At 46.5% G+C, this 26,225-nt stretch overlaps 1 protein-coding gene across 2 annotated transcripts; it reads left to right on the top strand.

Annotated features, from left to right (window-relative positions):
* The first annotated feature begins 3,934 nt into the window (after positions 1-3,934).
* On the top strand, positions 3,935-6,287 carry LOC122001195 (laccase-17-like). 2 transcript variants are annotated; one of them, XM_042555812.1, is made up of 6 exons: positions 3,935-4,058; positions 4,173-4,312; positions 4,399-4,646; positions 4,729-4,857; positions 4,933-5,889; positions 5,985-6,287. In XM_042555812.1, the coding sequence occupies exons 1-6, from the start codon at positions 3,963-3,965 to the stop codon at positions 6,113-6,115; spliced, it is 1,701 nt and encodes a 566-aa protein (XP_042411746.1). In that variant the 5' UTR covers positions 3,935-3,962; the 3' UTR covers positions 6,116-6,287. The 2 variants fall into 2 exon arrangements, with proteins under 2 accessions (XP_042411746.1, XP_042411745.1); XM_042555811.1 differs by having other exon boundaries at positions 3,943-4,058; positions 4,161-4,312.
* Positions 6,288-26,225: the final 19,938 nt, after the last annotated feature.

Here is a 26,225-nt window from a genome sequence, read left to right as displayed (position 1 = left end):
TCCGGTGCGATCTCTCCTCTCCGATGATCTTCAGGTAAGTTCTCTCCTCTCCTCTCCATTTTTCTCCTCTCCGCCAGTCGCTACCACACGGTTGGCGGCTTTGCCGGGCGCTAGCCGCACGCTGGTGGTTGTGCCGGCAGCTAGCAAGCGGTCTGTAGCTTGCCGGCGACTTCTACCAAACAATCGACAATTGTGCCGGTCAGCTGCTAGCAAGCGGTCATCCAGCTGCTAGCAAGTGGTCAGCGACTGTGCCGAGCGCTTGCAAGTGAACGGCAGCTGTGTCGAGCGCTTGCAAGCGGCCGACGGCTGTGCCGGCTGATGGCTGTGTTGGCTGCCAACAAGTGGTTTCTACTATAATTTTTTTTCTCTATTGTGTAGGGAAAATGAAAATTGTGGTTCAAATTAAGTTGGGTTAATTTGTGCAAACATTATATATATGCAGTCGAAGAGATGATCGACCACATAAATTATTAGTACTGATTGTTTGTTTTTGTGTTTTTTTACTTGTGAATGACATAGTTCACTCAAATGCTTTTGGTGCAGCATGATCCACAAAATTCGCACTTCACACTTCATTAATTAAGATGTGTGAACCAACACATCTTCCCCTATACGGGGACTTACATGGTAGTTAGATGAGGTTATGCAGTTGGTTGTGAATTCTAATTTTTGTTACACTTTGTTCAATTGATATGATATTGTATTGACTCATGAACTAAGTATCAATCAGCTATCGAACCTCAACTTCAAAATCCTTTATGGCCTCGGTTATTTGATTTTATTTAATTCATTACCACATCTTCTGATGCAGCCAAAATCCAAACTAGGTACTATACCAATATAACATCCAATATAGTTAGCTATAAGCTGACACTATTCTCTAAAATAATTTTAGATTCAAAAGCTACTAGATTGTTCCGTTGGGAGAAAGATAAGATAAAGATATTCTTACAAAGAGATGAAGGTGGAACGAAGCGAAAGAGGTACAACATTGAATATGCAACAAATTTTGCAGATGTGATAGCAAAGCGCTCACATCTGCAAAATTTGTTGCATACTCAATGTTGTACCTCTTTTGCTTCGTTCCACCTTCATCTCTTTTTAAGAATATCTTCATCTTATCTTCTCCCAACGGAACAATCTAGTAACTTTTGAATCTAAAATTGTTCCAGAGGATAGTGTCAGTTTATAACTAACTATAATAGGTTCATCAATTTCCAAGACTTCTAAATCATCTGAAGATCCAAGAGCCAGGGCTCGTCCTAGTTCTTCTTCTACAAGAGACTCAAGACCCACAGGACTCTGATTAGGTTCGTATAACTATAACTTACCTTTTTTTTATTTATCACTTATAAAATATGCAAAATATATTTATTCTATTTTGATATTAATTATAATCTGCTCACCTCTAAAATATGATATTAATTGTATTACATTTTCTCAGGAACAATTCATTACCATCAGTAGATATCCAAAATATGATCTAGGTATCTTTTTTCGTTGACATGTAAAATTAGTTAAACATTATACTTTTTTAGTGCATTGCTCTCATTTCTTTGCTTGCATATTTAACGAGTGCCATTGTAATGATTTCTAGAGGAAGTCTTTACAGAGTTTTGGAGGGATCATCCTTTTGTAAGTAGTTTTTCCTACTTAGTTTTAATTATTAACCTTTTGTTTGTTTGTGTATTTTTGAAAGATCTAATCATGAATAGTTGAGGCATGCATCATTCTTTTTTAGGTTTCAGCATTTCATTATAGTATTACAAAATTATATTTATTATGTTTTGATATTTTAATTTGCACATTTCTAAATATTATATTATTGTATGTTTCAGGAGTTCCTATTGACATATTGATCATCGTCGTCGTCATCATCATTTGCTCATTTATATCCAGGTATCAAAATTAGCTATATATAAATCACTACAAAAATTTTATCTTATTCATAAATAATCATATTCTATTGCATTTTACTTTCTGCAGGATTTTCTATTGTATGCGGATATATAACTTGGAGTATTTTCTATCATGGTATGTATTTAAATATCTGATTATATAAATTTAGATTTATATATGGAAATTTGGATAGTTTAGTTTGTTTCTATTATTGTGATTTGTTTAGATTTTATTTGTTTTAGATGATTGTGATTGTTTTTATTTATATTACTTTGTTTGTATGGATGTTATAGTTTATATATGTTTGTAAGAATTGTATGAATTATTAGGATATATGAAATGTGTTTGTAACTGTGAAAGTAATTGTTTGTATGTGTTTGTATGGATGTGATTGTTTGTATGTGTTTGTATATATGAAATGTCATTGTCTGTGATGATTTAGTGTATATATGGATTGTAAACAAGGTACAAAAAGAAATATAATTTTTTTCTTGTAATTTTTTTTTATTTTACCGACGGAATACCGACGGAATAAGTATTCCGTTGGCAATTATCGTAACGGTTTACCGACGGAAACGCTATTTCCGTCGGTATTTACAAAATATTTACCGACGGAAATATAAATTCCGTCGGTAAACACCGACGGAAACGTTGTTTCCGTCGGTAACCACAACTACCAGAAGCACTGTTTCCAGCATGATTTACCGACGGAAATATAAATTCCGTCGGTAAATTTTACTACGGAAATCCTAATTCCGTCGGTAATTACCGACGAAATTTAAATTTCGTCGGTATATCTGTTTCCGACAAATTATCTTCCGACAACTGATTTTCCGTCATAATTCCGTCACTAAGCAATTATACCGACGGAATTATGACGGAAAATTCCGTCGGTAAACCCGTTTATTTTTGTAGTGAGTCTGACATTGATTTCGTACGCATTATTTCAATTTAATAAATTTTCCTCTATCTCCAACAATGATTGTCCAATATTTTAGCAAAATATTCATCACATTTTAAAATTGATCAAAGTGCACACTTTTTTTCTAAATATTTTTGTTCTAGAGGAGGATCAGACTCCTTTGATTTTAAGTTACAAGGTGGCACTTTTCATTGAAACAAAACAAGGTCAATTTAACTGCTTTTTATCAAATCAAACATGATCAAGAGAAGATCATGAAGCGGGTGAGGCAGCAAACTTGCCACTACTACGTACGTACTCGGATGTGATATGTGTAATTAGACTGCTTATCCCACAAATCTTTTGAGATCCTCAAACTCTGTGATAATGCTATCTTGATTTTATTGTTTCTAATTAGTCTAATCGTGCATTAACTATGCCATTTTATACACAACATGCAGTTTTATCTTAGCCATGCATACGGCCGTAATTGACAACTTCAGTAGGTAAATGTCGAAATGCTTATCCATTTTAAATATTTTAACCAGTAATGAAATAGCATCTGTTTGTATTGATTAACGTGTAAACTATATATGATATGTTTCAATGACTAGAATGCAATTATTATATACGTCCAGTCGTTTCCCTTGGTCACAAAGCAAATTAACAACTCGAGGGCCCATTCACAGTAAAAACACACATATATTATATTAATGTAAATAAAGTACAATATACGAAGGAAGAAGTTGGTGTGTTTGCTTGCACTCGCTATAATATGCTGTTGAATTCTAGTGCACCAAACCCATATGCTTATGCTTCTAAGTTAAATCCCAAACCACCCCAAAAATTATATATATATATCCCTTTGTAATCACGGAATTAATTTAAAGCTAACCTAGCTCCTTTTTTCTCCTCCTAGCCCGAATGACACCAAGTGTACTAAATTAAGGCTGAACCGTTGATCATTGTGTCACAACAGTGAAAATTTTCTTTGAAAGCACGCTACAAGTCAGCTCGACCCAACTCCTTCCAAGTTCCTTTTTGCCTAATTACTCTTGTAAAGATTAATCAAAGAGTACCTGTTGTTTCAATATATATATATAGTAGAGCTCTGGTCACTCTCTGCTCAATACTCGAATACTTCAAGCTCTGGAAGCTATACATGGCTTCCCTGATCAGTTCCCTTCTAGTTGTTAGCATATTGCTGGCTGTTGCTCGGCTCTCAGCGGCAAGCACTACAAGGCACTACAAGTTCGACGTGCGTGTGTACTTTCTCTACTGGTTCTGTAATATTTTACGTACTGTAATTAATTAATTAGTAATCTCTTTGGAATGGTTACGTTCATAATTTGCTATTCAGATAACTATGCAGAAGGTAACGAAGCTCTGCAAGAGCAAGAGCATTGTGACGGTCAACGGACAGTTCCCCGGGCCGAGGATCGTCGCGAGAGAGGGCGATCGCATCATCGTCAAGGTGGTCAACCACGTACGGTACAACATCACTATGCACTGGTACGGGGGATTCATTAAGATCGTGTTAGCATTTGAGATTTAATTAGTGTTAAGTGTGTGTTAATTAGATGGATTAATGGTTTCAGGCATGGGATAAGACAATTAATGAGTGGCTGGGCTGACGGCCCAGCGTACATCACTCAGTGCCCCATCCAAACGAGCCAGACCTACGTCTACAACTTCACCGTAACGGGCCAGAGAGGCACGATGTGGTGGCACGCCCACGCGTCCTGGTTACGGGCCACGGTTTACGGCCCACTCATCATCCTTCCTAAACCCGGCGGCAGTCCTTATCCCTTCCCTAAACCTCACAAGGAAATCCCCATCATCTTCGGTAATTAAATAATTAATTGGTTAATTAATTTCGATAATAGATAAATTTTATATATAAACTTGATTATTTTAATTGTTAATAGGTGAGTGGTTTAATGCGGACCCGGAGGCTATTATATCCCAAGCTCTCCGAACTGGTGCCGGCCCAAATGTGTCCGATGCTTTCACTATTAATGGGCTTCCTGGGCCTTTTTATAATTGCTCGAAAAAAGGTAATTAAATCGATGATTATTAGTTTTAAACTAAATTATTTTTACTAACTAACGCGGTTTTAATGTAATGATCAGATACGTTTAAGCTGAAGGTGAAGCCGGGGAAGACGTACCTGCTCCGTCTCATCAACGCCGCACTCAACGACGAGTTCTTCTTCAGCATCGCCAACCACAGCCTCACCGTCGTCGAGACCGATGCCTGCTACGTCAAGCCCCTCGACGTCGACGTCGTCCTCGTCACGCCGGGGCAGACCACGAATGTCCTCCTCCGCACCGCCTCAGCCCTTCCAAACGCCTCCTTCCTCCTCGCCATTCGTCCGTACGCCACCGGCCAGGGCACCTTTGACAACACCACCGCGGCCGGCATCCTGGAGTACCAAAATTCGAATGGGAGGTCGAGTTTGAAAAATATCCCGCTCTTTAAGCCAAAGCTTCCCGCCCTCAATGACACGGCGTATGCCGCGAACTACTCCGGGAGACTCCGCCGCCTTGCGGATGCATGGCACCCGGTGGACGTTCCGCAGGCTGTGGACCGGCGCTTCTTCTTCACGGTCGGGCTCGGGGCTGACCCATGCCCCAAGAACCAGACCTGCCAAGGGCCCAACGGGACCAAGTTCGCCGCGTCGATCAACAACGTCTCGTTCACGATGCCGACGACGGCGCTGCTGCAGGAGCACTACCAGCGGCGGTCACACGTGTACCGGGCGGACTTCCCGGAGGAGCCTCTATTTTTCTACAATTTCACGGGGACGCCGCCCAACAACACGTTCGTGGAGCACGGGACGCGGGCGGTGCGGTTACCGTTTAACACTAGTGTGGAGGTGGTGCTGCAGGGGACCAGCGTGCTGGGGGCGGAGAGCCACCCAATGCACCTCCATGGGCACAACTTCTACGTGGTTGGTCGGGGGTTCGGAAATTTCGACCCGGTCGACGACCCGAGCCGGTTCAATTTGGTTGACCCAGTGGAGAGGAACACTGTGGGCGTGCCAGTTGGGGGATGGCTGGCCGTCCGGTTCAGGGCTGATAATCCGGGTTAGTGAAGGAAAAAAAAACATTTTATTTCGTCAAAGTAAAATACTAATTTAAATCATAAAATATCTAGTTGTTTAATTTATGAAAATTCACAGGTGTCTGGCTAATGCACTGCCATATCGACGTACACCTCAGCTGGGGGCTGAGAATGACGTGGGTGGTCGACGATGGACCCCTCCCAAACCAGAAGCTTCCTCCTCCGCCATCAGATCTCCCAACATGTTGATCTGCACCGTCCACGTAGATGAATAAAATTGAATAAACTTTTTTGAAGTTTTTGGTTTCTGTCATCTTTCAGTCTGCGCATGCTCACAACTTGTTGTGATTTAGTTGTGATTTTGACTTTTCGATCAATATTTCGATGGCTGTTCATATGAATAAAATTGATATGTTATACATGCTTCTATCCAGATCATGAATATTCTTTCTAGCATTCCTCTGGTTTTTTATTTTATCACTGTTTTTTTTTTTTTAACTATAGTTCGTTTAACACTAATTCTCTTAGAACATCCCCACCAACATCCTTATCTAAAATACATAATTTAAAATAAAAAATTTCTTTATTAAATTTAGATATTCATTTTCAATACATTATTTATCAATTTTTCTATTTCTTCAATCTCTTCTATAATATTTAATGATCATATCTGAAATTTGAGTCCGACGGACCGTTCGATAAGGTGGATGGAATATTGATTGAATCATGATGTCTCGGAGGGAGGTATGCTGAGATGATTTCTATGTTGACGAAATCGTCAGAAGTCCTCTGATCAACGCTACCTGTAGCCAGCGACTGGATAGTCCCGATCCCTAGTACCTCGAAGCTTGAGGTAGATCCAACAAATATATAAGTAACAGACTTAGACGTATAATAATGAAATACGTATAGAATATGAATGGAGAACATACCCTGACCTAGGGGAGCGCCTTCTGGTGGATCGGTGAGCTGGTGGAGGCGTTGCTCTAGTTGTTGTGACTCGAAAGAATAGATGACTTTGAGGTGAATGAAGAACTGGATATGACGACACTTAGTCGAACGCAACATGAATCCGGAAGACGACATACAGGCTTGGATCTCACAACAACATGCAGGTCACGGTATGACATCGGCACGCATGCCGGGATATGACGACAGCACAAAAGCCGAGATATGACAACTACACGTAAGCTGAGATACAATAACAGCACGAAGGCCGAAACACAATACACATGCTGGAACAAGATAACGACGCGAAAGCCGGGAACAACCATAGCTCAAAGGATGGAGACAGGCTAGATCAAAAGGATCGAGCGAAATGCTAAGTGGTCAGAACACAGGCACCATTAAACATGGATCAACGTCGTATCTGAAGACAAGAGCGTCAACAACTCAAATTTGCCAATAGGAGTGGTCGTTGGTCGGATTCAACTGCGGGGGCGCCGACAGTGACGCTGGCAGCGACATCGGCGGCTGGTGGTTGTGCCGTGGAGCAGGAGAGTGGGCTGCCAGCACGTGGGCTGTCAACGAGACGAGACAGAGACGGGGGTTGTCAGCGTCGACGAGGATGCGAGTGCAAGAGGATGTGGCAGTAGCGAAACCCTTCGAGGTCTCCTACAAGCTCAAAAAAGAGGCCCTCCGACTGAAACAGCAAGAGGGGAGAGGAACGAGGCGTGGCCGACGACGAAGGCGACGTCGACGTCGACGTGGAGAGCGAGAAAGCGGCTCCGCGTGTTGGGTGGTGGTGACGGCACGAGTTAGGCGGTGTTTTCGTGAGGTGGTGATGGCCTTAGAAAGAAGAGGAGGTGGTCACAGAAGTGGACGTCAGAGGGGGCGTCGGTGACGACTGGTTTACGACGATCGGCGTGGCTGGCTCGGTGAGTGGCGGCAGTGTCTGCGTCAAGAAGCTGGAGGAAAGGAGGCAGAGGAGTGGAGGAGTGCGTGAGGTTGCCGGCGTGGAGAGGGAAATGATGGTGGCGGTGCCGCTCGATGGTGTCCGCGTCAAGAAGGCTGGAGGAAGGAAGGAGGCGGCTCGGAGACGATCGCCGCTAGCAGGCGTCGCTCGCTGGTGGCGGTGAGAGACGAAGAAGCTCTCTCCCCCCTGTTCATGGCGGCAACACAGAAGACACGAACCAGAAGAAGCCCCAAAAAACCCCTCGTGACCAGTAGCTCCCCTCCTTAAATCCCTAAATAGTGATTTGACCAAAATATTCATCTTTCTGTCTAATTCTCCCTATGCCCTTAGGGCATATCCACATCATTTAGGGAATAGAATCTATTTCCTAAATTTAGAGAAGTACTGTTCATAAAAGTATAATTTAGAAAATGGATAGAGTAGTTGATACAAATGTTTTTTAGCTATTCTATCCAAAATTTAAAGTAAAATATTTAAATATGATATCTGATATGGATGCTCTTATACTACTAAACAATTTACTTGAAAGTGCGGATGAAGAAAAAGATGAATTGTACAAGAATCAAGATATTTTTCCCATTGACCCATAAAAAAAAATACCGTAGGGACATATTTTCAATTAAGAGCCTTAAAAATAAACCAAATATGTTAATTTGATAGAATTGACCCTAAAAGAATCAACTTCAAGTTGAAGATTTTTATATCCGAATCCAATTTGAATTAACCTGGTTAATTCGGATTGACCTAAATTTAGAATTTAAAGATTTTATTGTCAAATTTTATTTTAAAAATTAAAATATTTTATATACATAGATAATAGAATATAGTATAACAATAATGAAATATTGAGATAAAAGTAAAAAATTATAAAAAAAATATTTTGAGTTGGGGGATTATTCTGGTCATCAGGGTTTAGGTTCAAGTTTAGAATTTTAAGATTAAGTTCGGATTCAGAGTTAATTTTTCTTTTAATAATCGGTCTTCAATCCGACCCTATCCCATTCAAATTAATATCCCTATTTCCATTGATCTCCAATTATTTTTTTGCCTCTATTGTTCGTCCCCTCAAAATTGGACGGAAGCGAGAGGGGAGGCAATCTCTTCCACACCGGAGCATGCAACATTATGATCTCAACTCAACTTCTCCTTAGACATTTCGTCGGAGCACTCTGCCTAATCCACCTGCTTTTCTCCTTCCCCCTCTTCCTCATTCCACCTCTACAACCCAACCTCAACAACAACATCGTAGGCAACATAGCTTCATTGTGCTCAATGGCAATAGTGTCATCGCCAACGTCACACTCTGCCATCACGCGACATCATTTAGCACGACCGTTGTCATGCTCCATTGCCTCGGCAGACGCTCCTAGAATGAGTCAGCCAGGAACAAAGAGGATGTGTCATCATCGTCAACTCGACACCCCGAGGAATCGTCTCATGTCGCTTGGCTCAGTCAGAGTTGCACTCCTCTTCATTGCCGACCTCTTCTGCTCTGCTACCTTACGCATTAGAGGCGCTACGGAACCGCGACTCGGATCTCGAACACCTGCCATTTGATCCGACACGACGACATCAACGTTTTTGAAGTGGATCCGGATGAGCCGCTTCCGACCGAAACTGGATCTTTCCATACCAATCGTCTTCCCCACCACCACAGCAGCCTCTTCACCTTCAAATCCATATAACTTCCTACTCGCTCCCACTCCTAATCCTACCGTCGACAACCTATTCGAAAAATGAAAGAAGTTCAAATTACTACGACCGTGGACACCTTCTACCTTCCGACAGGCTCCTCTTTGGGTGCGACATCGTAAACCCATGACCTCTCTATTATTGTTGGAAACTCACAGCGAATCACTCCCTCTCCACAGCCATCATGAGTTCACAACATCGTGACCATGCTTGAGCTTGAGCATGAGTGGTTGCATGTTGCTGAAGGATTCCTTTCCCTTCCGTATGTTGTTTTTTCATATTATTGTTCTTCCTTCACTTATTCCTTCCCTTCTCCATAGGATTAATTTTTCATCATCCCGTTCCATTCTTAAAGTACATTGATTCTGTCCGAAATCTGAGTTAGACGAAGGTCGGATGAACTGTCACTGGCGTTGATGGAGAGGCGACTATGACACCCTTCTCGTATGCGCCTACAATAACAAACCCCCACGTGGCGCTGACGGACAACGATGACTGAGCCGGCGGTACTTGACCTCTGCGCACACTCAGACAAGCACACGAAACGTTAGAAGCCAAAAACCAAGGAAAAAGTCCCCGGAACAAGCCCTCCAACCCTTAAGTTAAGTACTTTTCCCCATAAGAACAGTATACGAAGGAGAAAGAAAAGTAAAAAACAATTGCGAATGTACGAGAGAACGCCCTTGCTAAAGGGAGAGGACCTCCCTTTTTATATGACAATGCATACCTCTGGAGCCTGACTGATGTTAGAAAATGTCAGGTGTCAGGACTTGTCTAGTGATGGAGGACGCGCGACACCCTTTTGTGGATTGGAAAAAGGTTCCAATCTCAGATGACCGCAGACCAATAGAATATTCCCTGACATACAACAATTATTCTCTAACAGACAGTTATGATTCCCTGACCTTATTGTCGCGTAGCATCTTCTGTCCCGCCCGGGTATAACTAGGGCAGCTCGATTTGATCGAGACGATTCTCTGACCTTATTATCGTGTAGCGTCTTCTGTCCTGCTTGAGTATGACTAGGACAAATTGATATGATCGAGAGTTAGTCTACTAAGATAATCAGGCCCGTATATAATCAAGCTGTGAAAACCCGACCAGGTAGAGCAGTCAGGCCTCACCCGATTGTACATCCCGATTCAGATCTGGGATCCTGATCTGTAAGCATCCGACCGAACATTATGCGTCTGACGACACCATGCGATCCTACTTCTTCTTTTCCTAGCGGTTGACTGCCACGTTCTTTTGACTGTTGACTGGTATATCTCATTGACTTCTGATTGTCACGTCTTCTTGACTTCTGATTGACACGTCTCCTTGACTCCCAATAATTGATCCCTATCATTATACACCATAAAAGACAAATTAACGAAGAAAAGCATGACTGAGCAAATTAAAGTCGAATCCATGGATACGAATTAATATAAACATAAACCATATTAGCATTAAAAAGATAATAATTAAAAAAATAAATCAACAATTAAGACATCCCACCCACAAAAGAAAACACGACGGGATAGGCTGGGGAGGTGGGTGGATTGGTGGGTGATTTGCAAAATGAAACGGTTATGCTCATGAAAGAGGTAAATGCAAAGGAAGCACTTCTAACATATGACGTGACAGTGCACCATGATGAGCCCCTTATCTTCGTAATTACTCCATGGATGAGTACATGAAAACCACAGCGGCCATTTTAGGATCTGCTGCGGCTCCAAGTTGAGATTGTGTTGCAGGGTTTGAGGCTTCAGTCTCCGAGTATCGGTGCAATTATAGCTTGCAGCATTGGACGGGAAGAAAGCATCTAGATGAGTATGGTACATCCTCTTGTGTCTTTCGTATCGATTGCTATAGCCACAAAAGCATTGCTCATTGTCACAGTGAGATTTGTATTTGATCTTATTCTGGTAACATGTCCTCATTCTCCAACCTGGAGGTGCTTCTCTAGTTCTACAAGGGAAAAGAGACGAGTGTTCACAAAGATTCAGAATTGTTAAATCCAGTTCTGCTAAATTCATAACTGGATATATAGTCAAGTTCTGAACAAGATCGCAGTACTCCATGGTGTCAAAATAAAGGTGGAGCAAGTCGAACGGCATAGCCACCATGTCCGTCAATGACAACACAAAATCTTGTGTCTACCGTTCAAATTGAGCCTTTTGGGGTAATAACTGAAATAAGTAAACAAATGGTAAAAGATTCCATGTATTGTTTTTCTTCTTTTGAACATACACAAATCTCAGGATGCAGGATTTGTCCTTTCTGAAAATTCTACAGTCGGTTACTGAGAAAGCATTTCTAACAAGTCGAACAAGAAGGCATATTTGAAGACTAAGGATCAAGGCCAATTCATCTCCAAAAATAATAGAACTCAACAAGGCTACAATCAGAAAGTGAGAAAGTCATTCAAAGGCAAAATGGCATAATAAAGGGTAATTAAGGGATCCTTCCCCGGGACCACACATGACGGGAGCTTCATGCACCGAACTGCCTTTTATAAAGAGTAATTAAAAATTACACTGCAACAATTAGTATAAAATAACCAAGCAACTCTAGCACACAGAAGACTACCAATTGGCCTCACTGCTCTATCAATATACTTGCATATTATGACTGCACTACATATATAATGACCCAAAATTCAACAAATACATTAACCACAAACAAATGTGTTATCTGCCATCCACATTCAACTGTTATACTACGAGCCCTAATTGATACTCATATAATAGATTCTGGGTTACATCTATGAAACTGAGCGTACCAATGAATGAAAAACACTACCCCTTTTATGTTAATGATGACAAATACAAATCCAACATAACAGGACTGAAGTTATATCTAGATTTCATTCCGGCAGTGCAGTGTATTCCTACCTTTCTTTTTGTTTCTTCACTTGCATTTGTATTCTATATTCAGTGATTATATATAGTAATTATCTTGATGTGATAAAGATACGAATGATAATGTAGTTTGTAGTTATTAGTGTTGGAGCCATAGTGTAGTTACTAGCGCAATGTCCATGTTTTTTCAAATGATCCAATATAATGTAACTAGTTGTATATTATTTCAGATAGTATTGTGCCTGTTGATCATACTGCAGATAGATCTCTTGATTAGTGAGTATTACAATGAGCATTTAACATAATTTTCCATGCCGATAACAAGTTGAAAAAATCACCGCACTCAGTATAGTATGTCACATTGATATTTGAGGGCATGAATATATTCAAGTATAAAAGTCTTGGTTTGGAGTAATTTAGAGTTCTCTAAGTCAATCATCAACTTTTGGATGAAACCTGCTGATGGACCTACGCCATGTAGAAAATCAAAATTTTGATATTGTCCGATAGAGGGGAGTCCTAGGAACTCACTTGTGGTGTCAGTTAGTGAGTATCACAATCGTAGTACTTGTAATGGGCATTTGACATCATTTTTCATGTTGATAATGAGTAGAAAAAATCACTGCTCTCAATATAGTGTATCACATTGATGTTTGAGGGCATAGATATATTAAGGAGATTTAGACAAGTACAGAGATCTTAATTTAGAGTGAGTCATAGTTCCCTAGGTCCATCAACCATTTTTGGACGAAACCAATTGATGGAGCTACGTTATTCAGAAAATAAAAAATTTGATAAATCATTGCTCTTAATATAGTGTATCACATTGATGTTTAAGAGTATGGATGTATTAAGGAGACTTAGACGAGTACAAAGGTTTTGATTTGGAATGATTCAGAGTTCTATAAGTCCATCAGCCACTTTCGCACGAAATTGCCCACAGACATATCACAAGTGTATAGCAATCGATTGGTGGAACTTGTTCACGGCCACAGAACCGTTTCAAATCGATTGGCCGGTCGAGTTACTATTACCAATCAATTGTTTCGATAATGAAGAAGAGGCAAGTGATAAAACGGGAACTCAGTACGTGATTTGCTAATTATGAAACTAATGTATGTGATTTGGGCATTCGATTGTGGCAAAAAGGTGATTCACTCGCTCCCAGCGCCTCCCCCAACCCGTCCCTAAACCAATACGGAAGAGGTAAATCACGGGGGCTACTAGCCCAGACAATGACTGGTGCATAGGGGAGGGCAGGAACCTGGCTACTAGCTAGGATTTGACCCCCATACCTCATTATAGCAACATCCCATGCACTAGCCACTAGTCCATCCTGAGGGGACATGATTTGGGCATTCGAGAACTTTATCTAAGTGGTTTAGTAAATTTACGAAAAAAAATGTTGATAGCAACTAGATAAATTTTAATATATGATAAAAGGAAAAAAAAAAAATTGATATAGTATGGACATATTCAAAGACAGTTATACATTTTGATCCGGTGGTAAGGGCGGGGGACCCTCATTGGCGGGAGCTCAACGACACGTGGAGGTCAATGGTCAAGATGGTCAACCCCAAGGTCGTGCTGAACGGACAAAGGTCGTGCCGAGCGGAGTAGCGGGTCGACCAAGCATCCAACCGACCGGACATCCGGCCAGGGGTTTCCCAGACCAGACGAAAGACAGCCCGACCAGGGGTCGGGTTTCCGATGCTTAGGTAAAAAAGTCTATGGGCCGAGCGGACAGGCCGCTCAGCCGAGCCGCAGGACGATAAGGCGCAATTCCATCCGAGCACATGAGCAGGGCTTCCCCGCCCGGGCCGAGGTATGCACATTCCCGGAGGCCATGAGCGCCGAGCGGCTTGTCCGCTCGGCCCGAGAATAGGCAAGAGCGCTAGGAGACAAAAAGGACAACTGGTAACTTCGTCCTCGAGACACCTGCCGCCGACAAACAGCATGGTCGGCGACCGGAGCGGACAGAGTATCGTACGGTGGAAGTTTCCACCGTCACATCCGGGATATGCTCGGACGATTGCGGAATAGCGTCAAGCATGCTTTTCTGACACAACCCTACTGAGGTATGTTTAGGGAAACGTGCACGCATCAAGAAACGTGCTCGCACCTCCCCGGGGTCCTATATAAGGACCTCCAGATTTCGACGGAGGTATGAAATCTTGATCACTGTAGCCACAGTAACGTAGCCTTGTTCTTCTTCTTCTTCGCTGCCTGACTTGAGCGTCGGAGGGTCGTCGCCGGGAAACCCCTCCCGGCTCGGCTTCTTTGCAGGTTCGCCGGAGATCTACATCACCAGTCGAAGACAGCAGAGAGCGCCACGTCCCTAGTGTCCATCGACTCAGTGCTCAAACAGGATCAAATTGGCGCCGTCTGTGGGAACGCACTTGAATCTGAGCAGAGACGATGGAAGAAGCTGGACGCCAACTCATGGTGACGCTCTCTCCCGAAGAATTAGACGCGCTAATCCAAGCACGGGCGGCCAAGATAGTCGAGCAGCAGCAATCTGGCGGTCGGGCGGCACCAGACGATCGGCCGGAGCAGCTCTCAATATGGGGCAAAACAAAGGTCCGACCGACACTCAGGTGGAAGCTCCGCCCGCCCCGATACCGTTCCATCGTGCTTTATTCCAAACGCCGTCAAAGTCGCTCAGGCCAACCTCGACCGAGGATCTTCGTCAGACGAAGCCCCCGCGCGGGACAATAGAAAAGGCAAGGCGCCACGAACAGACTCGTCCCTCGAGCGGATCAATAGGCAGTTCTCCGAGGCCATCCTGCGCGACCCACTACCAAGGCATTACGTGCCCCCGGCGATCAGGGAATACAATGGGACCACTGACACAGACGACCATCTGGGTAAGTTCGACAACACCGCCACTTTACATCAATATACAGATGGGGTGAAGTGCCGAGTGTTCCTCACCACCCTTTTTGGGTCGGCGCAACGGTGGTTCCGGAGGCTGCCAGACGGATCCATCACGAGCTTCAAAGAGTTCCACACGGCCTTTCTCCACCACTTCGCAAGCAGCAGACGCTATCAGAAAACCAGCGTCAGTCTATTCGCCATCAAGCAAGGACCGAGGAAGTCGCTCCGAGCTTACATCCAACGCTTCAACTAAGTGGCCATGGACATCCCGACGGTCACCTCGGAAACTATGATGAACGCGTTCACGCAGGGGCTTGTGGATGGTGAGTTCTTCCGATCGCTTATCCGAAAGCCGCCTCGCAGCTACGACCACATGTTGAACAAGGCCAACGGGTACATCAACGTGGAGGAAGCTCATATGGCGAGGAAAAAGGAAGCACCACCCGAGCCACCAGCTCATACCGAGCAGAAGCCGCCTTCCAATTATCAACCACCGAGAGGACCCTGCGCAGAAGCCGCCCGACCTTATCAGCAAGCAAGGCCGCACGTCGTTCAACAAGTAGCGGCCGATCGGCCTAAACCGAAAGGGAAGGTATGGACTCCCATGTTTTGTTCACTCCATCGGTCAGCAACGCACGACACCCGCGACTGTCGGAGCCTCCTCCCAATCGCTCATCCTACGCCAAGGAGCTATCGCCGTCAATCGCCTTTGCCAAGCCGACGACGTCAACACCAAAGTCCTGGCCGGCGTACAGAAAGGAGATCCCCCGAGTGGCAACATAACCAGCAGTACAGGGTCATTCCTCGGGCATCGCATGAGCGACCCCGACCATTCGCTCGGGAGGAGGAGAATAGAGGCAATGCGTTGAGGGGTGAAATCAACATCATCGCCGGAGGGCCGACCGGAGGCGACTCTAACAGGGCAAGGAAGGCGCAAGCCAGGTAGCTGACGATCCATGCGGTTGGCTACAGCCAGGAGCAGGCGAACGGGCCCGAGATCAGCTTTGGGCCTAGGGACCTCGAAGGAGTTGAAATCCCGCATGATGACACCCTCATCATCCGAGCGGTAATAGCTAACTACACTATTCACCGCATCTTTATTGATACAGGCAGCTCGGTCAACATAATCTTCCGGAAGGCCTTCGACCAATTACAAATCGACCGAGCCGAGTTGCTTCCGATAACAACCCCCCTCTACGGGTTCACCGGTAATGAAGTTTTGCCGGTCGGACAGGTCCGGCTGGCTATCTCGCTGGAGGAGGAGCCACTCAGAAGAACGTGGACCGCCAACTTCATCGTGGTCGACGCTCCCTCCGCATACAATGTTATCCTGGGGCGACCGGCTCTCAACGAGTTCCGAGCGGTTGTCTCCACCTTCTGCCAGAAGATCAAGTTCCCGGTGGAAGACCAAGTTGGGGAGGTCCGAGGAGATCAGCTTGCCGCTCGGCGATGCTATGTAGAGATGGTCCGAGCCGAGGCTAAATCCGCTCGGAAAGTGCCACGAGTCGAGGTAAACACTATAATCGAAAAGCCACCTTCTCTAGTTTATGAAGAAAAGGAGGAGGTACAGATCCACCCTGCCCGACCGGAAGCCACGACTTTCATAGCATCCGACCTGGAAGCAAGCCAGAAAGAGAAGCTGATCAGATGCTTCCAGAAAAATTGTGACGTTTTCGCTTGGTCGACCCACGAGTTGCCAGGAGTCTCGCCGAGCATAGCGCAGCACGAGCTTCACGTCCGACCGGATGCTCGGCCAGTAAAGCAAAGGAAGAGGAACTTCAGTGCTGAACAGAATATCATCATCCGACCGGAAGTGGAGAAGCTCCTGGAGGCCGGCCACATAAGAGAGGTGCAATTCCCGAGCTGGCTCGCAAACGTGGTGCTGGTCTCCAAGCCAGGCAACAAATAGAGAGTCTGCATTGACTTCCGGGATCTGAACAAGGCCTGCCCGAAGGACTTCTACCCTCTACCCCGGATCGATCAATTAGTAGACTCCACAACCGGGTGCGAGCTGATATGCATGTTGGATGCTTATCAGGGCTACCATCAAGTGCTGCTCGCCCGAGGAGACCAAGAGAAGGTCAGTTTCGTCACTGCAGACGGCACTTACTGTTACAACGTAATGCCGTTCGGGCTGAAGAACGCAGGAGCTACCTACCAGCGGCTGATGGACAAGGTATTCCGTGAGCAAATCGGGCGCAACTTAGAAGTATACGTAGATGATATACTTATCAAATCCTTTCGAGCGGCGGACCTTTATGCGGATTTGGAAAAAACTTTCCAGACACTAAGGAGATACGGGGTCAAGCTGAACCCCCAGAAGTGCTTGTTCGGAGTAAAGGGTGGGCGTTTCTTGGGCTATATTGTGACCGAACGGGGCATAGAGGCGAATCCCAGCAAGGTGAAAGAATTGCAAGATATGCCTCCTCCCAGAAATCTTCGAGAAGTACAGTGCCTCACCGGTCGGATAACGGCGCTATCACGATTCATCTTTCGAACGGTCGACCGAAGCCTCCCTTTCTTCAAGATTCTGCGCAAAGCTACCAAATTTCAATGGGACGAGGAATGCGATCGGGCATTCGAGGAGCTGAAGACTTATCTCAATTCTCTGCCCGTGTTGGCTAAACCGGCGGTAGGAGAGCCACTCCGTATTTACTTGTCTTCGACCGAGCATGCTGTGGGCTCGGCATTAGTGAGGCCGAACAACGAAGAGCAGCTCGTGTACTTCTTAAGTCATATTCTAAAGGATGCTGAATCTCGCTACATTGGTCTCGAGAAATTGGCTTTTGCCTTGATCCTCGCAGTACGGAGATTGCACCCTTATTTTTTGGCGTATACAATCGTCATGATGACGAATAGCCCGCTGGGAAGGGTGCTCCTGAATCCAGAAGCGTCCGGGCGGCTCATCAACTGGACAATAGAGCTGAGTGAATTCGACATTCAGTACCAACCCCGCTCGGCGATTAAAGCGCAGTCCTTGGCAAATTTCGTGACCGAGGTGCAAAATCCTGAGCCCGAAGCTATGTGGAAAGTATTTGTGGACGGATCGTCCACTCGGCTCGGAAGCGGAATTGGTATCGTGTTACTTTCTCCTCAAGAAGAGGGGATGCACCTGTCCGTCCGGCTGCATTACCGAGCAACCAATAATGAAGCGGAGTATGAGACCCTTATAGCCGGCCTGCAGGCCGCGCGGCACGTGGGAGCCAGCCGGGTGACGCTATTTTCAGACTCCCAGTTGGCTGCTCAGCAGCTCTCAGGGTCCTTCGAGATAAACAACACGAGGCTCAGGCTCTACGCGGAGGCCTTTGAAAAGCTCAAAACCAACTTCGTCGAAGTTGTCATACAGAAGATCCCCTGAACCAAGAACCAGTCTGCGGACGAGCTAGCCAAGCTCGCCAGTTCGATATTGCCGGTCATCATCCAGCAACCAATCGAGCAAGTGTCCCTGGTGGCGCACATCGACCGGATGGAAGGCCTCATATTCCCGAGCGATTGGAGGACATCTATAATAGAATTTTTGCGATCGAAGGCCACACCGTCTGATCGGGAGGAAGCCCAGCTGTTGAGGAGGAGAGCCGGCCGGTTCACGCTCATCGGGGATTAACTTTACAAGAAAGCGTTCTCCCGACCGCTGCTAAAGTGCGTCAGCTCGGAGGACGCAGAGTACATTCTCCAAGAGGTACACCAAGGATCTTACAGAGGTCATCCGAGCGGCCGGTCTTTGGCTAGGAAGATCCTGCTGGCCGGATACTTCTGGCCAACCCTACAGGAAGACGTCGTTCGAACCATCGCTACCTGCCTTTCCTGTCAGAAGTTCCACAACTTCTCCCATAGGCCAACGGAGGAGATGAAGGCATCTGCTGTGTCCTGCCCGTTCGACCAGTGGGGTATGGATATAGTGGGACATTTCCCCATGGCGACAGGACAACGGAAGTTTTTATTGGTGGCGGTCGACTATTTCTCCAAGTGGGTCGAAGTTGAACCACTGGCCAAAATAACCGAGCAGATGGTCAAAAAGTTCATCTGGCAGCATATAATCTGTCGGTTCGACATCCCTCGTCGGCTCATTTCGGATAACGGGTGGCAATTCGTTGGTCAGGAGCTCGGAGAATGGTGTAAAGGATACGACATCGAATAACACTTCACTTCCGTAGCGTATCCTCAGAGCAACAGTCAAGCCGAAGTAGCCAATCGGGAGATCCTGCGAATACTTCGAGTTCGGCTCGATCACATGGGAGGAAGCTCGGTGGACGAGCTGCCGAGCGTACTATGGGTCATCCGCATAACCCCAAAAGAGGGAACGGGGGTAACACCGTTCCACTTGGTGTACAGAGGCGAGGCGGTCGTCCCAGTCGAGGTCGGAGTGGAGTCCGATCGGATCCAAAGCTACGATGGGGATAATGCCGAGCTAAGGCAGCTGGAGTTGGACCTGGTGGACGAAGCAAGAGCTAAAGCAGCCGTCCGGCTGATGGCATATAGGCAGAGAATAAAGCAGAATTACAACAGGCGTGTAATTCCCAGAGCATTTCAGGTCGGTGATCTTGTATGGAAAAAGGTGAAGCCGGTCGGCGATGTGAGCAAGATGGCAGCTCCCTAGGCAGGGCCCTTCAGAGTCGTCAAGAAGCTCCGATCGGGTGCATACTACCTGGAAGATGAGGACGGACGACGGCTAGATCAACCATGGAGCGCAAACCACCTCCAGCCGTACCGTGCTGGATAAAAGGTGCACCAGTGTAATTCATTTCATGTATGTTCCGTTCGTCTGTATCCTTTGGCTGCAGGATTGAAGATAAGAAAAATTGCGGGGTCTGAGCGTTATTCGCCGAACGACAAACTACATGAAGACCGTCGAGCGGCGACGTTAAACTCTAGGGTCCAAGCGGCGACCATAAATATCCCGCTCGGAAGACCGTCGAGCGGCGACGTTAAACTCTAGAGTCGAATCGGCGACTATAAAAACCCCGGCTTGAAAACCGTCGAGCGGCGACGTTAAACTCTAGAGTCGAACCGGCGACTATAAAAACCTCGACTTGAAGACCGTCGAGCGGCGACGTTAAACTCTAGAGTCGAACCGACGACTATAAACCCCCGGCTTGAAGACCGTCGAGCGGCGACGTTAAACTCTAGAGTCGAACCGGCGACTATAAACCCCCCGGCTTGAAGATCGTCGAGCGGCGACGTTAAACTCTAAAGTCGAACCGGCGACTATAAACCCCCTGGTTGAAGACCGCCGAGCTGCGACATTAAAGTCTAGAGTCGGACCGGCGACTATAAACCCCCCGGCTTAAGGACCGTCGAGCGGCGACGTTAAATCCCTGGGTCGGACCGGCGACTATAAACTCGCCGACCCGGAGAATACCAAAGGCCACTTGGAAAAAATGCGGTCGAGGAAGTAACATCAACAGAAGCGGAGTTTTATTGACCCATCGTCAAAAAATACGCAAACAAGTAAATTAAAAGTCAAGTTAAAGATGATAAGGTTAACTCGCCGAACGGCGAGCATACAGACAAAACTTCAAAACATAGACTGAGACAAGTGAGAGACACTCCTCACTCTATTGCATCAAAGATGGGCTCGGGAATGGTCTCTAAGAGGCCGGCCATGTCTTTGGCAGGTATAGAGGCCGTCTCCAGGAGATGACCCTTAGCTTTCAGATAAATCGTTGTCGCCCGGATGGCTTCCTCGAAGGCTATAACTAGCCGATCGCTAAACTTTTCGCCAAATTCGTCCGAGCGGAGATAGTTTTTCTTCATCGCCTCGAAGCGGCCTGATTCACCATCTTGATATTCCTTTAGCGCAGCTCGGGAAGCGTCAAGAGCGTCTTGGGGATCTTTCTTTTCTCCTTGAAGTTTAGCTTCGGAGGCCGATCGACCCTCCTGCTCAGCAGATAGCAAATCAGATAGCTTGTTGACACGCTGCTGCAGTGCTCGGGCCTGCACATTCTTTTCCTCTAAATCGGAGACGACCCTATTTTTCTATTGGTTGCCAGCTTCATCTCCTGGTCGTGAGACTTGACCTGGGCTTCAAGGCCAGCTACCCTGGTCTCCAGGCCAGAGGACTTGTGCCGTTCGGCCTCCAGTAATTTCTCCAATTTGCTCAGCTCGGCTCGGAGCGTGGCATATGAGGGCCCCTGAGCTGGCGCCCCTCTGGAAATTTGAAGCTTTTTTAATTCTTCCTCCAGTGCAGCCAGGCGGTTGTTGACCGCGATGTTCTCTACCCAAGTCTGCGCACAGAGGAAACAATATCACGGACCAAGTCAAATAGGGATGTATGGTGTTGAGAAACATACCCCGGTAGCTTGCTGCAAGTGGCTATCGCCGAGCTGACCGGGAGTCATCAAGGCGACGCGGGCCCTCGCATCCTCCCATATCCTGGCGAGTGGTCCGCGGATAGTAATCTGATGCTCAGGAGCGACTGGCCGATCAGCCGCCAGAAGAAATTCTTCCGTTGGGAGGTGGAGGACGACCTTAACCACTCGACGCCCGCTCGGATCAAATTGAGCCGAGGTTGCGCGCCCGGATAACTCGCCGAGCGGAGTAGATACTATACCAGACCGCCTAAGCCGGACGGGAGCTTGTGGCTGGGAACTTACAGGCGACGCTCCAAGGGAAGCCATCGGCAGATCGAGCTGGGAAGGAGTTCGGTCCGAAGAAATGGCCTCGACTTGAGCAGGGGCCGGGGCGATTGCTACAGTAGGGGCACCAGTCGGCTCAGTCACTGGCTCCACAGATGTAGCTGACTGGGTGTGGAGGTCCGTCCGGCGCCGTTTGCGTATTATCAGTGGGGAGTCCTCGATCGAGTGCCCCGCTTCTTCCGATGCCGGTTGTCCGGCGGACGAGATAACATCACCGATCGGTGCAGTTGCAGAAGTCCGAGCGGCTGACTCTCCAACCGCAGGTGAAGCTTCTTCACTTTCCCCTTAGTGTGAGCCGACCGGTTCAATACCTAGATCGGCCATCTCCTTCGCGGCTGCCGCCTCCACCTCGGCAACTTTCAACTTTAGTCGATCGGCAACCTTGGCGCGCCACATGATGTCAGCTGCATAAAAGAAGAATAAATCAGTTAGACCAAAAGGAAGGGGGACAAGGGAAATGCTTACCCATGCTGCTCGGAAGCTTCGTTCTGATCGGGCTCAGTCCAAATATATATAGCACCTCCTCGTAGAGCAGCTTGTTGATGTTGAATCTTGCCCGGCTAGCAAATTGGCTGCGTGAAATAGTCTGGCTGGCTCTTATATTTACCGAGATCCGGCGGGCTCGGCACAGTGGTTTGCCATTTAGTGCGAAAGGACGACCGCTCGGGAAAACGAAGATAGAAATAGTTTCCTTCCAATGCTTGTTCGAGGTCGGCATCTTATCGAAGAAGACTAGACCGATCCGCGATTGGAAGAGAAAGGTTCCCCACTCGGACTGTTTGGGGTAGTAGAAGTAGTGGAAGGTCTTAGGGACTAAGGAGATGTCGTGCAGCCTAAAGAGGACAACCACCCCGCACAGCAACCTGAAGGAGTTAGGGACGAGTTGGCCGAGCGGAAGGAGGAAATAGTTACACACCTCAAGGGTGAACGGATGAATAGGGAAGCGCAGACCGGCCACGAACTGGTCTCGGAAAAAACAAACAGTGTCGGTCGGAGGGTCGTGTGGCCGATCGGAAGGTGTGACTAATATCAGTTCGTGGTCAGAGGGAAGTTCAAAGGTTCGGGTAAGGCTCAGCGCATCCCTCTCATCGAACCGGCTCTCAGTGGTGGTATACCAGAGGCCGAGGGCGAGATCAGATGGACGAGAAGAACTGGCCATTATCAAAGACAAGGAACGACACAGAGGAAATCGAAGTTTGACAAGCAGGATGGTCGGAACAGTGTCCAAAGAGCACGAAAACAGCGAGAAGTGCGAAGAAAAGCACGAAGGAACTGAAAGGAAAAGGGCGAAAGGGCCTTACAAAGGATAGGACCGAAGGAGGCGGTGGTGGATCACCAAAAAGCAAAGCAGCGAGCTCGCCGGAGCGTTGGACGAGAAGAAGCAGAAGCTTTCGGATGCGCACGCGATATCGTGAAGCGGCCGAAGAGGAAAGATGCTTATAAACATTGGGCTTGATCAACCGGAGCCGTCCGATCCAGGTTACGGGATCCAAGGAGGGGATCTGACCGTCAAATTCAAAAAAGCCAAAGGTCACATCAGACCTGACGACTCGAGTGAACGGTGACGAATGCGTGACCACGTGGCGCTCGCTCACGGGTCGCATTTAATAAGCATCATCATGCGAGCGTGGCCGCGTGCTCAGCATTAATGACGGTGATTTACACAAATGGCGAGGAGTTTTCTAGGGATAATCAGCGTGACCGATGCCAGAACGGCAGGACAATGGCAGGCAAACGAAACCATCCAAGTACCAACCGGGGACACGCCGAGCGGCGTTACCTACTTGCATAGTCCCCGGACGGCCGACCACTAATCTCGGTGGATGAGCGACAAACACACCACCCAGACGCAGTCCAGTCAGTCGGACTTAGCGCCTCCTTCGACTAGACTTGAGGGGGAGGCATGTGATCCGGTGGTAAGGACGGGGGACCCTCATTGGCGGGAGGTTAACGACACGTGAAGGTCAATGGTCAAGAGGGTCAACCCCAAGGTCGTGCCGAACGGACAAAGGTCGTGCCGAGCGGAGTAGCGGGCCGACCGAACATCTAGCCGACCAGACATCCGGCCAGGGGTTTCCCGGACCGGACGAAAGACAGTCCGACCAGGGGTCGGGTTTCCGATGCTCAGGTAAAAAGAGTCTATGGGCCGAGCGGACAGGCCGCTCGGCCGAGCCGCAGGACGATAAGGCGCAATTCCATCCGAGCACATGAGCAGGGCTTCCCCGCCCGGGCCGAGGTATGCACATTCCCGGAGGCCATGAGCGTCGAGCGGCTTGTCCGCTCGGCCCGGGAACAGGCAAGAGCGCTAGGAGACAAAAAGGACAACTGGTAACTTCATCCTCGAGACACCTGCCGCCGACAAACAGCATGGTCGGCGGCCGGAGCGGACAGAGTATCGTACGGTGGAAGTTTCCACCGTCACATCCGGGATATGCTCGGACGATTGCGGAATGACGTCAGGCATGCTTTTCTGACACAACCCTACTGAGGTATATTTGGGGAAGCGTGCACGCATCAAGAAGCGTGCTCGCACCTCCCCGGGGTCCTATATAAGGACCCCCAGACTTCGACGGAGGTATGCAATCTTGATCACTGTAGCCACAGTAACGTAGCCTTGTTCTTCTTCTTCTTCGCTGCCTGACTTGAGCGTCGGAGGGTCGTCGCCGGGAAACCCCTCCCGGTTCGGCTTCTTTGCAGGTTCGCCGGAGATCTACATCACCAGTCGAAGACAGCGGAGAGCGTCACATCCCCAGTGTCCATCGACTCAGCGCTTAGACAGGATTACATTTTATAATTAAATGTGAAAGATATAAGGGATAAAAAATACACAAAGAGAGCTTGATTTAATGTAATAAAAAACATTTTATTTCATGTAAATATTATTAGCAATATATCTCAATAGAGGAATGATGGTAACAACAAACATGTAGAAATCTCATAAGAAACTGAGATCATTTGACAGTTTGCCAATTATGCAAATTAACACCTGAATGTCTAAAAGTTCATCTAATCTTCTTTTGCTCTTGATTTAAAAAGTAATAACAAAAAAATTAAAGAAATTCCTTTTGCTAGGGAATGGAAGGTGAATACTAGCTTACCCTCACTATTTTAAAAATATTGGATAGCATGTGCTAGTATATTAGCCAAATCAACAGTGGATAACAAGCATGTTCTTCAAGTATCTCCATGATAAAAGCTGAACTCTGTTTCAAACTAGTATTGATGCTAGCATAAACTGCTGTTGACTAATAATTCCACGATTCAAATGACTATTTGTGAAAATAGAATGGAGCTTTAAAATAGATATCTAGATGTATATACATTTGATTTTGCACATGTACAGACACATAACCAAGTTATCACAAGATTCACCATTAGCAATCTTTGACGAAAAAGGAGCATTGTGGGGATATCTTAACCAAAATTTAACTAAAATCCACAGAAATTTGAACAAAGAATCTGTAACCTGTCAGGTTGATCAAAATTTGTGCAACAAATATTCTCCTAACGGAAAGATACACACACACAAAAAAAATCAAGTTAACACATTGATAGATCAACAAGAAGCAACAGTTTAATGGAAAAAATTAGCATTTAAAAAAAAAAAAATCTTTCTGAATCCATCATCTACTAAGCATGTACATCAGAATGCAATAATATGAAAACCAGCATTTCAAACTCTAAAAACCAAAGAATGAGCGGAGAAGAATGATACTGACCTCCGAGCTTTCCAGAATTTGAGCCTTTCCTGCAGGACCTAGAGAGTTCTTTGTCTGCTAACCCCTCTATTTTGATCACGATGTTGATGAACAAGAAGGAAAAGAGAGAAGTGTCATTACAGTTCTGTAAACTTGACGAACCCATTGATAGAGGAATCAATCATCCAATAAGGCGCAAGCAATGGAGCAGACGATATCTGATGCAAACAAAACCATAAATTTTACTATATATCACAAACAGTAGCCCTAGTCAACCAACCAGTGAACCCTTGCACTGATCGATCCGGTTCTCCACGCAAATTCACTGTAAGAATTGGGCGAAAGAATCAAATCCTAGAAGTGCTCTGTCGATCGGTTCTCTGAACCGCCCCAAATCCCGTCCACCTCTCCTCATCGCATCGAGTCCAGGCCGAAGAGGAGAAACAATTCTTACAAGGTCGATTCTGCGACGCAGTGTTCCTCGATCCGTTTTCGGATCAATTCATAGACCGGGCAGAGTGAGAGAGGTGGAGAGAACGGATCGATTCGCGGCTGGACGCCGGCCGATCTGAGCCGGGCGGAGGGCGCACAGCGAACCGCCCACGGAGAGGGAGGCGACCGGAAGACTCGGTTATTCCAGCGCGGAACCGGTCCAACCAGGAGTTTGACCCGTATCCGTGGTTACTCAGGAAAACCAAC

Source organism: Zingiber officinale, chromosome 7A (assembly GCF_018446385.1).
Source record: "Zingiber officinale cultivar Zhangliang chromosome 7A, Zo_v1.1, whole genome shotgun sequence".
Lineage (NCBI taxonomy): Eukaryota > Viridiplantae > Streptophyta > Magnoliopsida > Zingiberales > Zingiberaceae > Zingiber > Zingiber officinale.
This window is presented reverse-complemented; position numbering and strand designations above follow the sequence as displayed.

What these genes read in the sequence shown, in the direction of transcription:
- LOC122001195 (XM_042555811.1), top strand. Translation starts at nt 3,963, where the DNA reads ATGGCTTCCCTGATCAGTTCCCTTCTAGTTGTTAGCATATTGCTGGCT. An exon ending in GGAAATCCCCATCATCTTCG is followed by an intron (nt 4,647 to 4,728) that starts GTAATTAAATAA and finishes AATTGTTAATAG; the next exon opens with GTGAGTGGTTTAATGCGGAC. An exon ending in GTTCAGGGCTGATAATCCGG is followed by an intron (nt 5,890 to 5,984) that starts GTTAGTGAAGGA and finishes GAAAATTCACAG; the next exon opens with GTGTCTGGCTAATGCACTGC.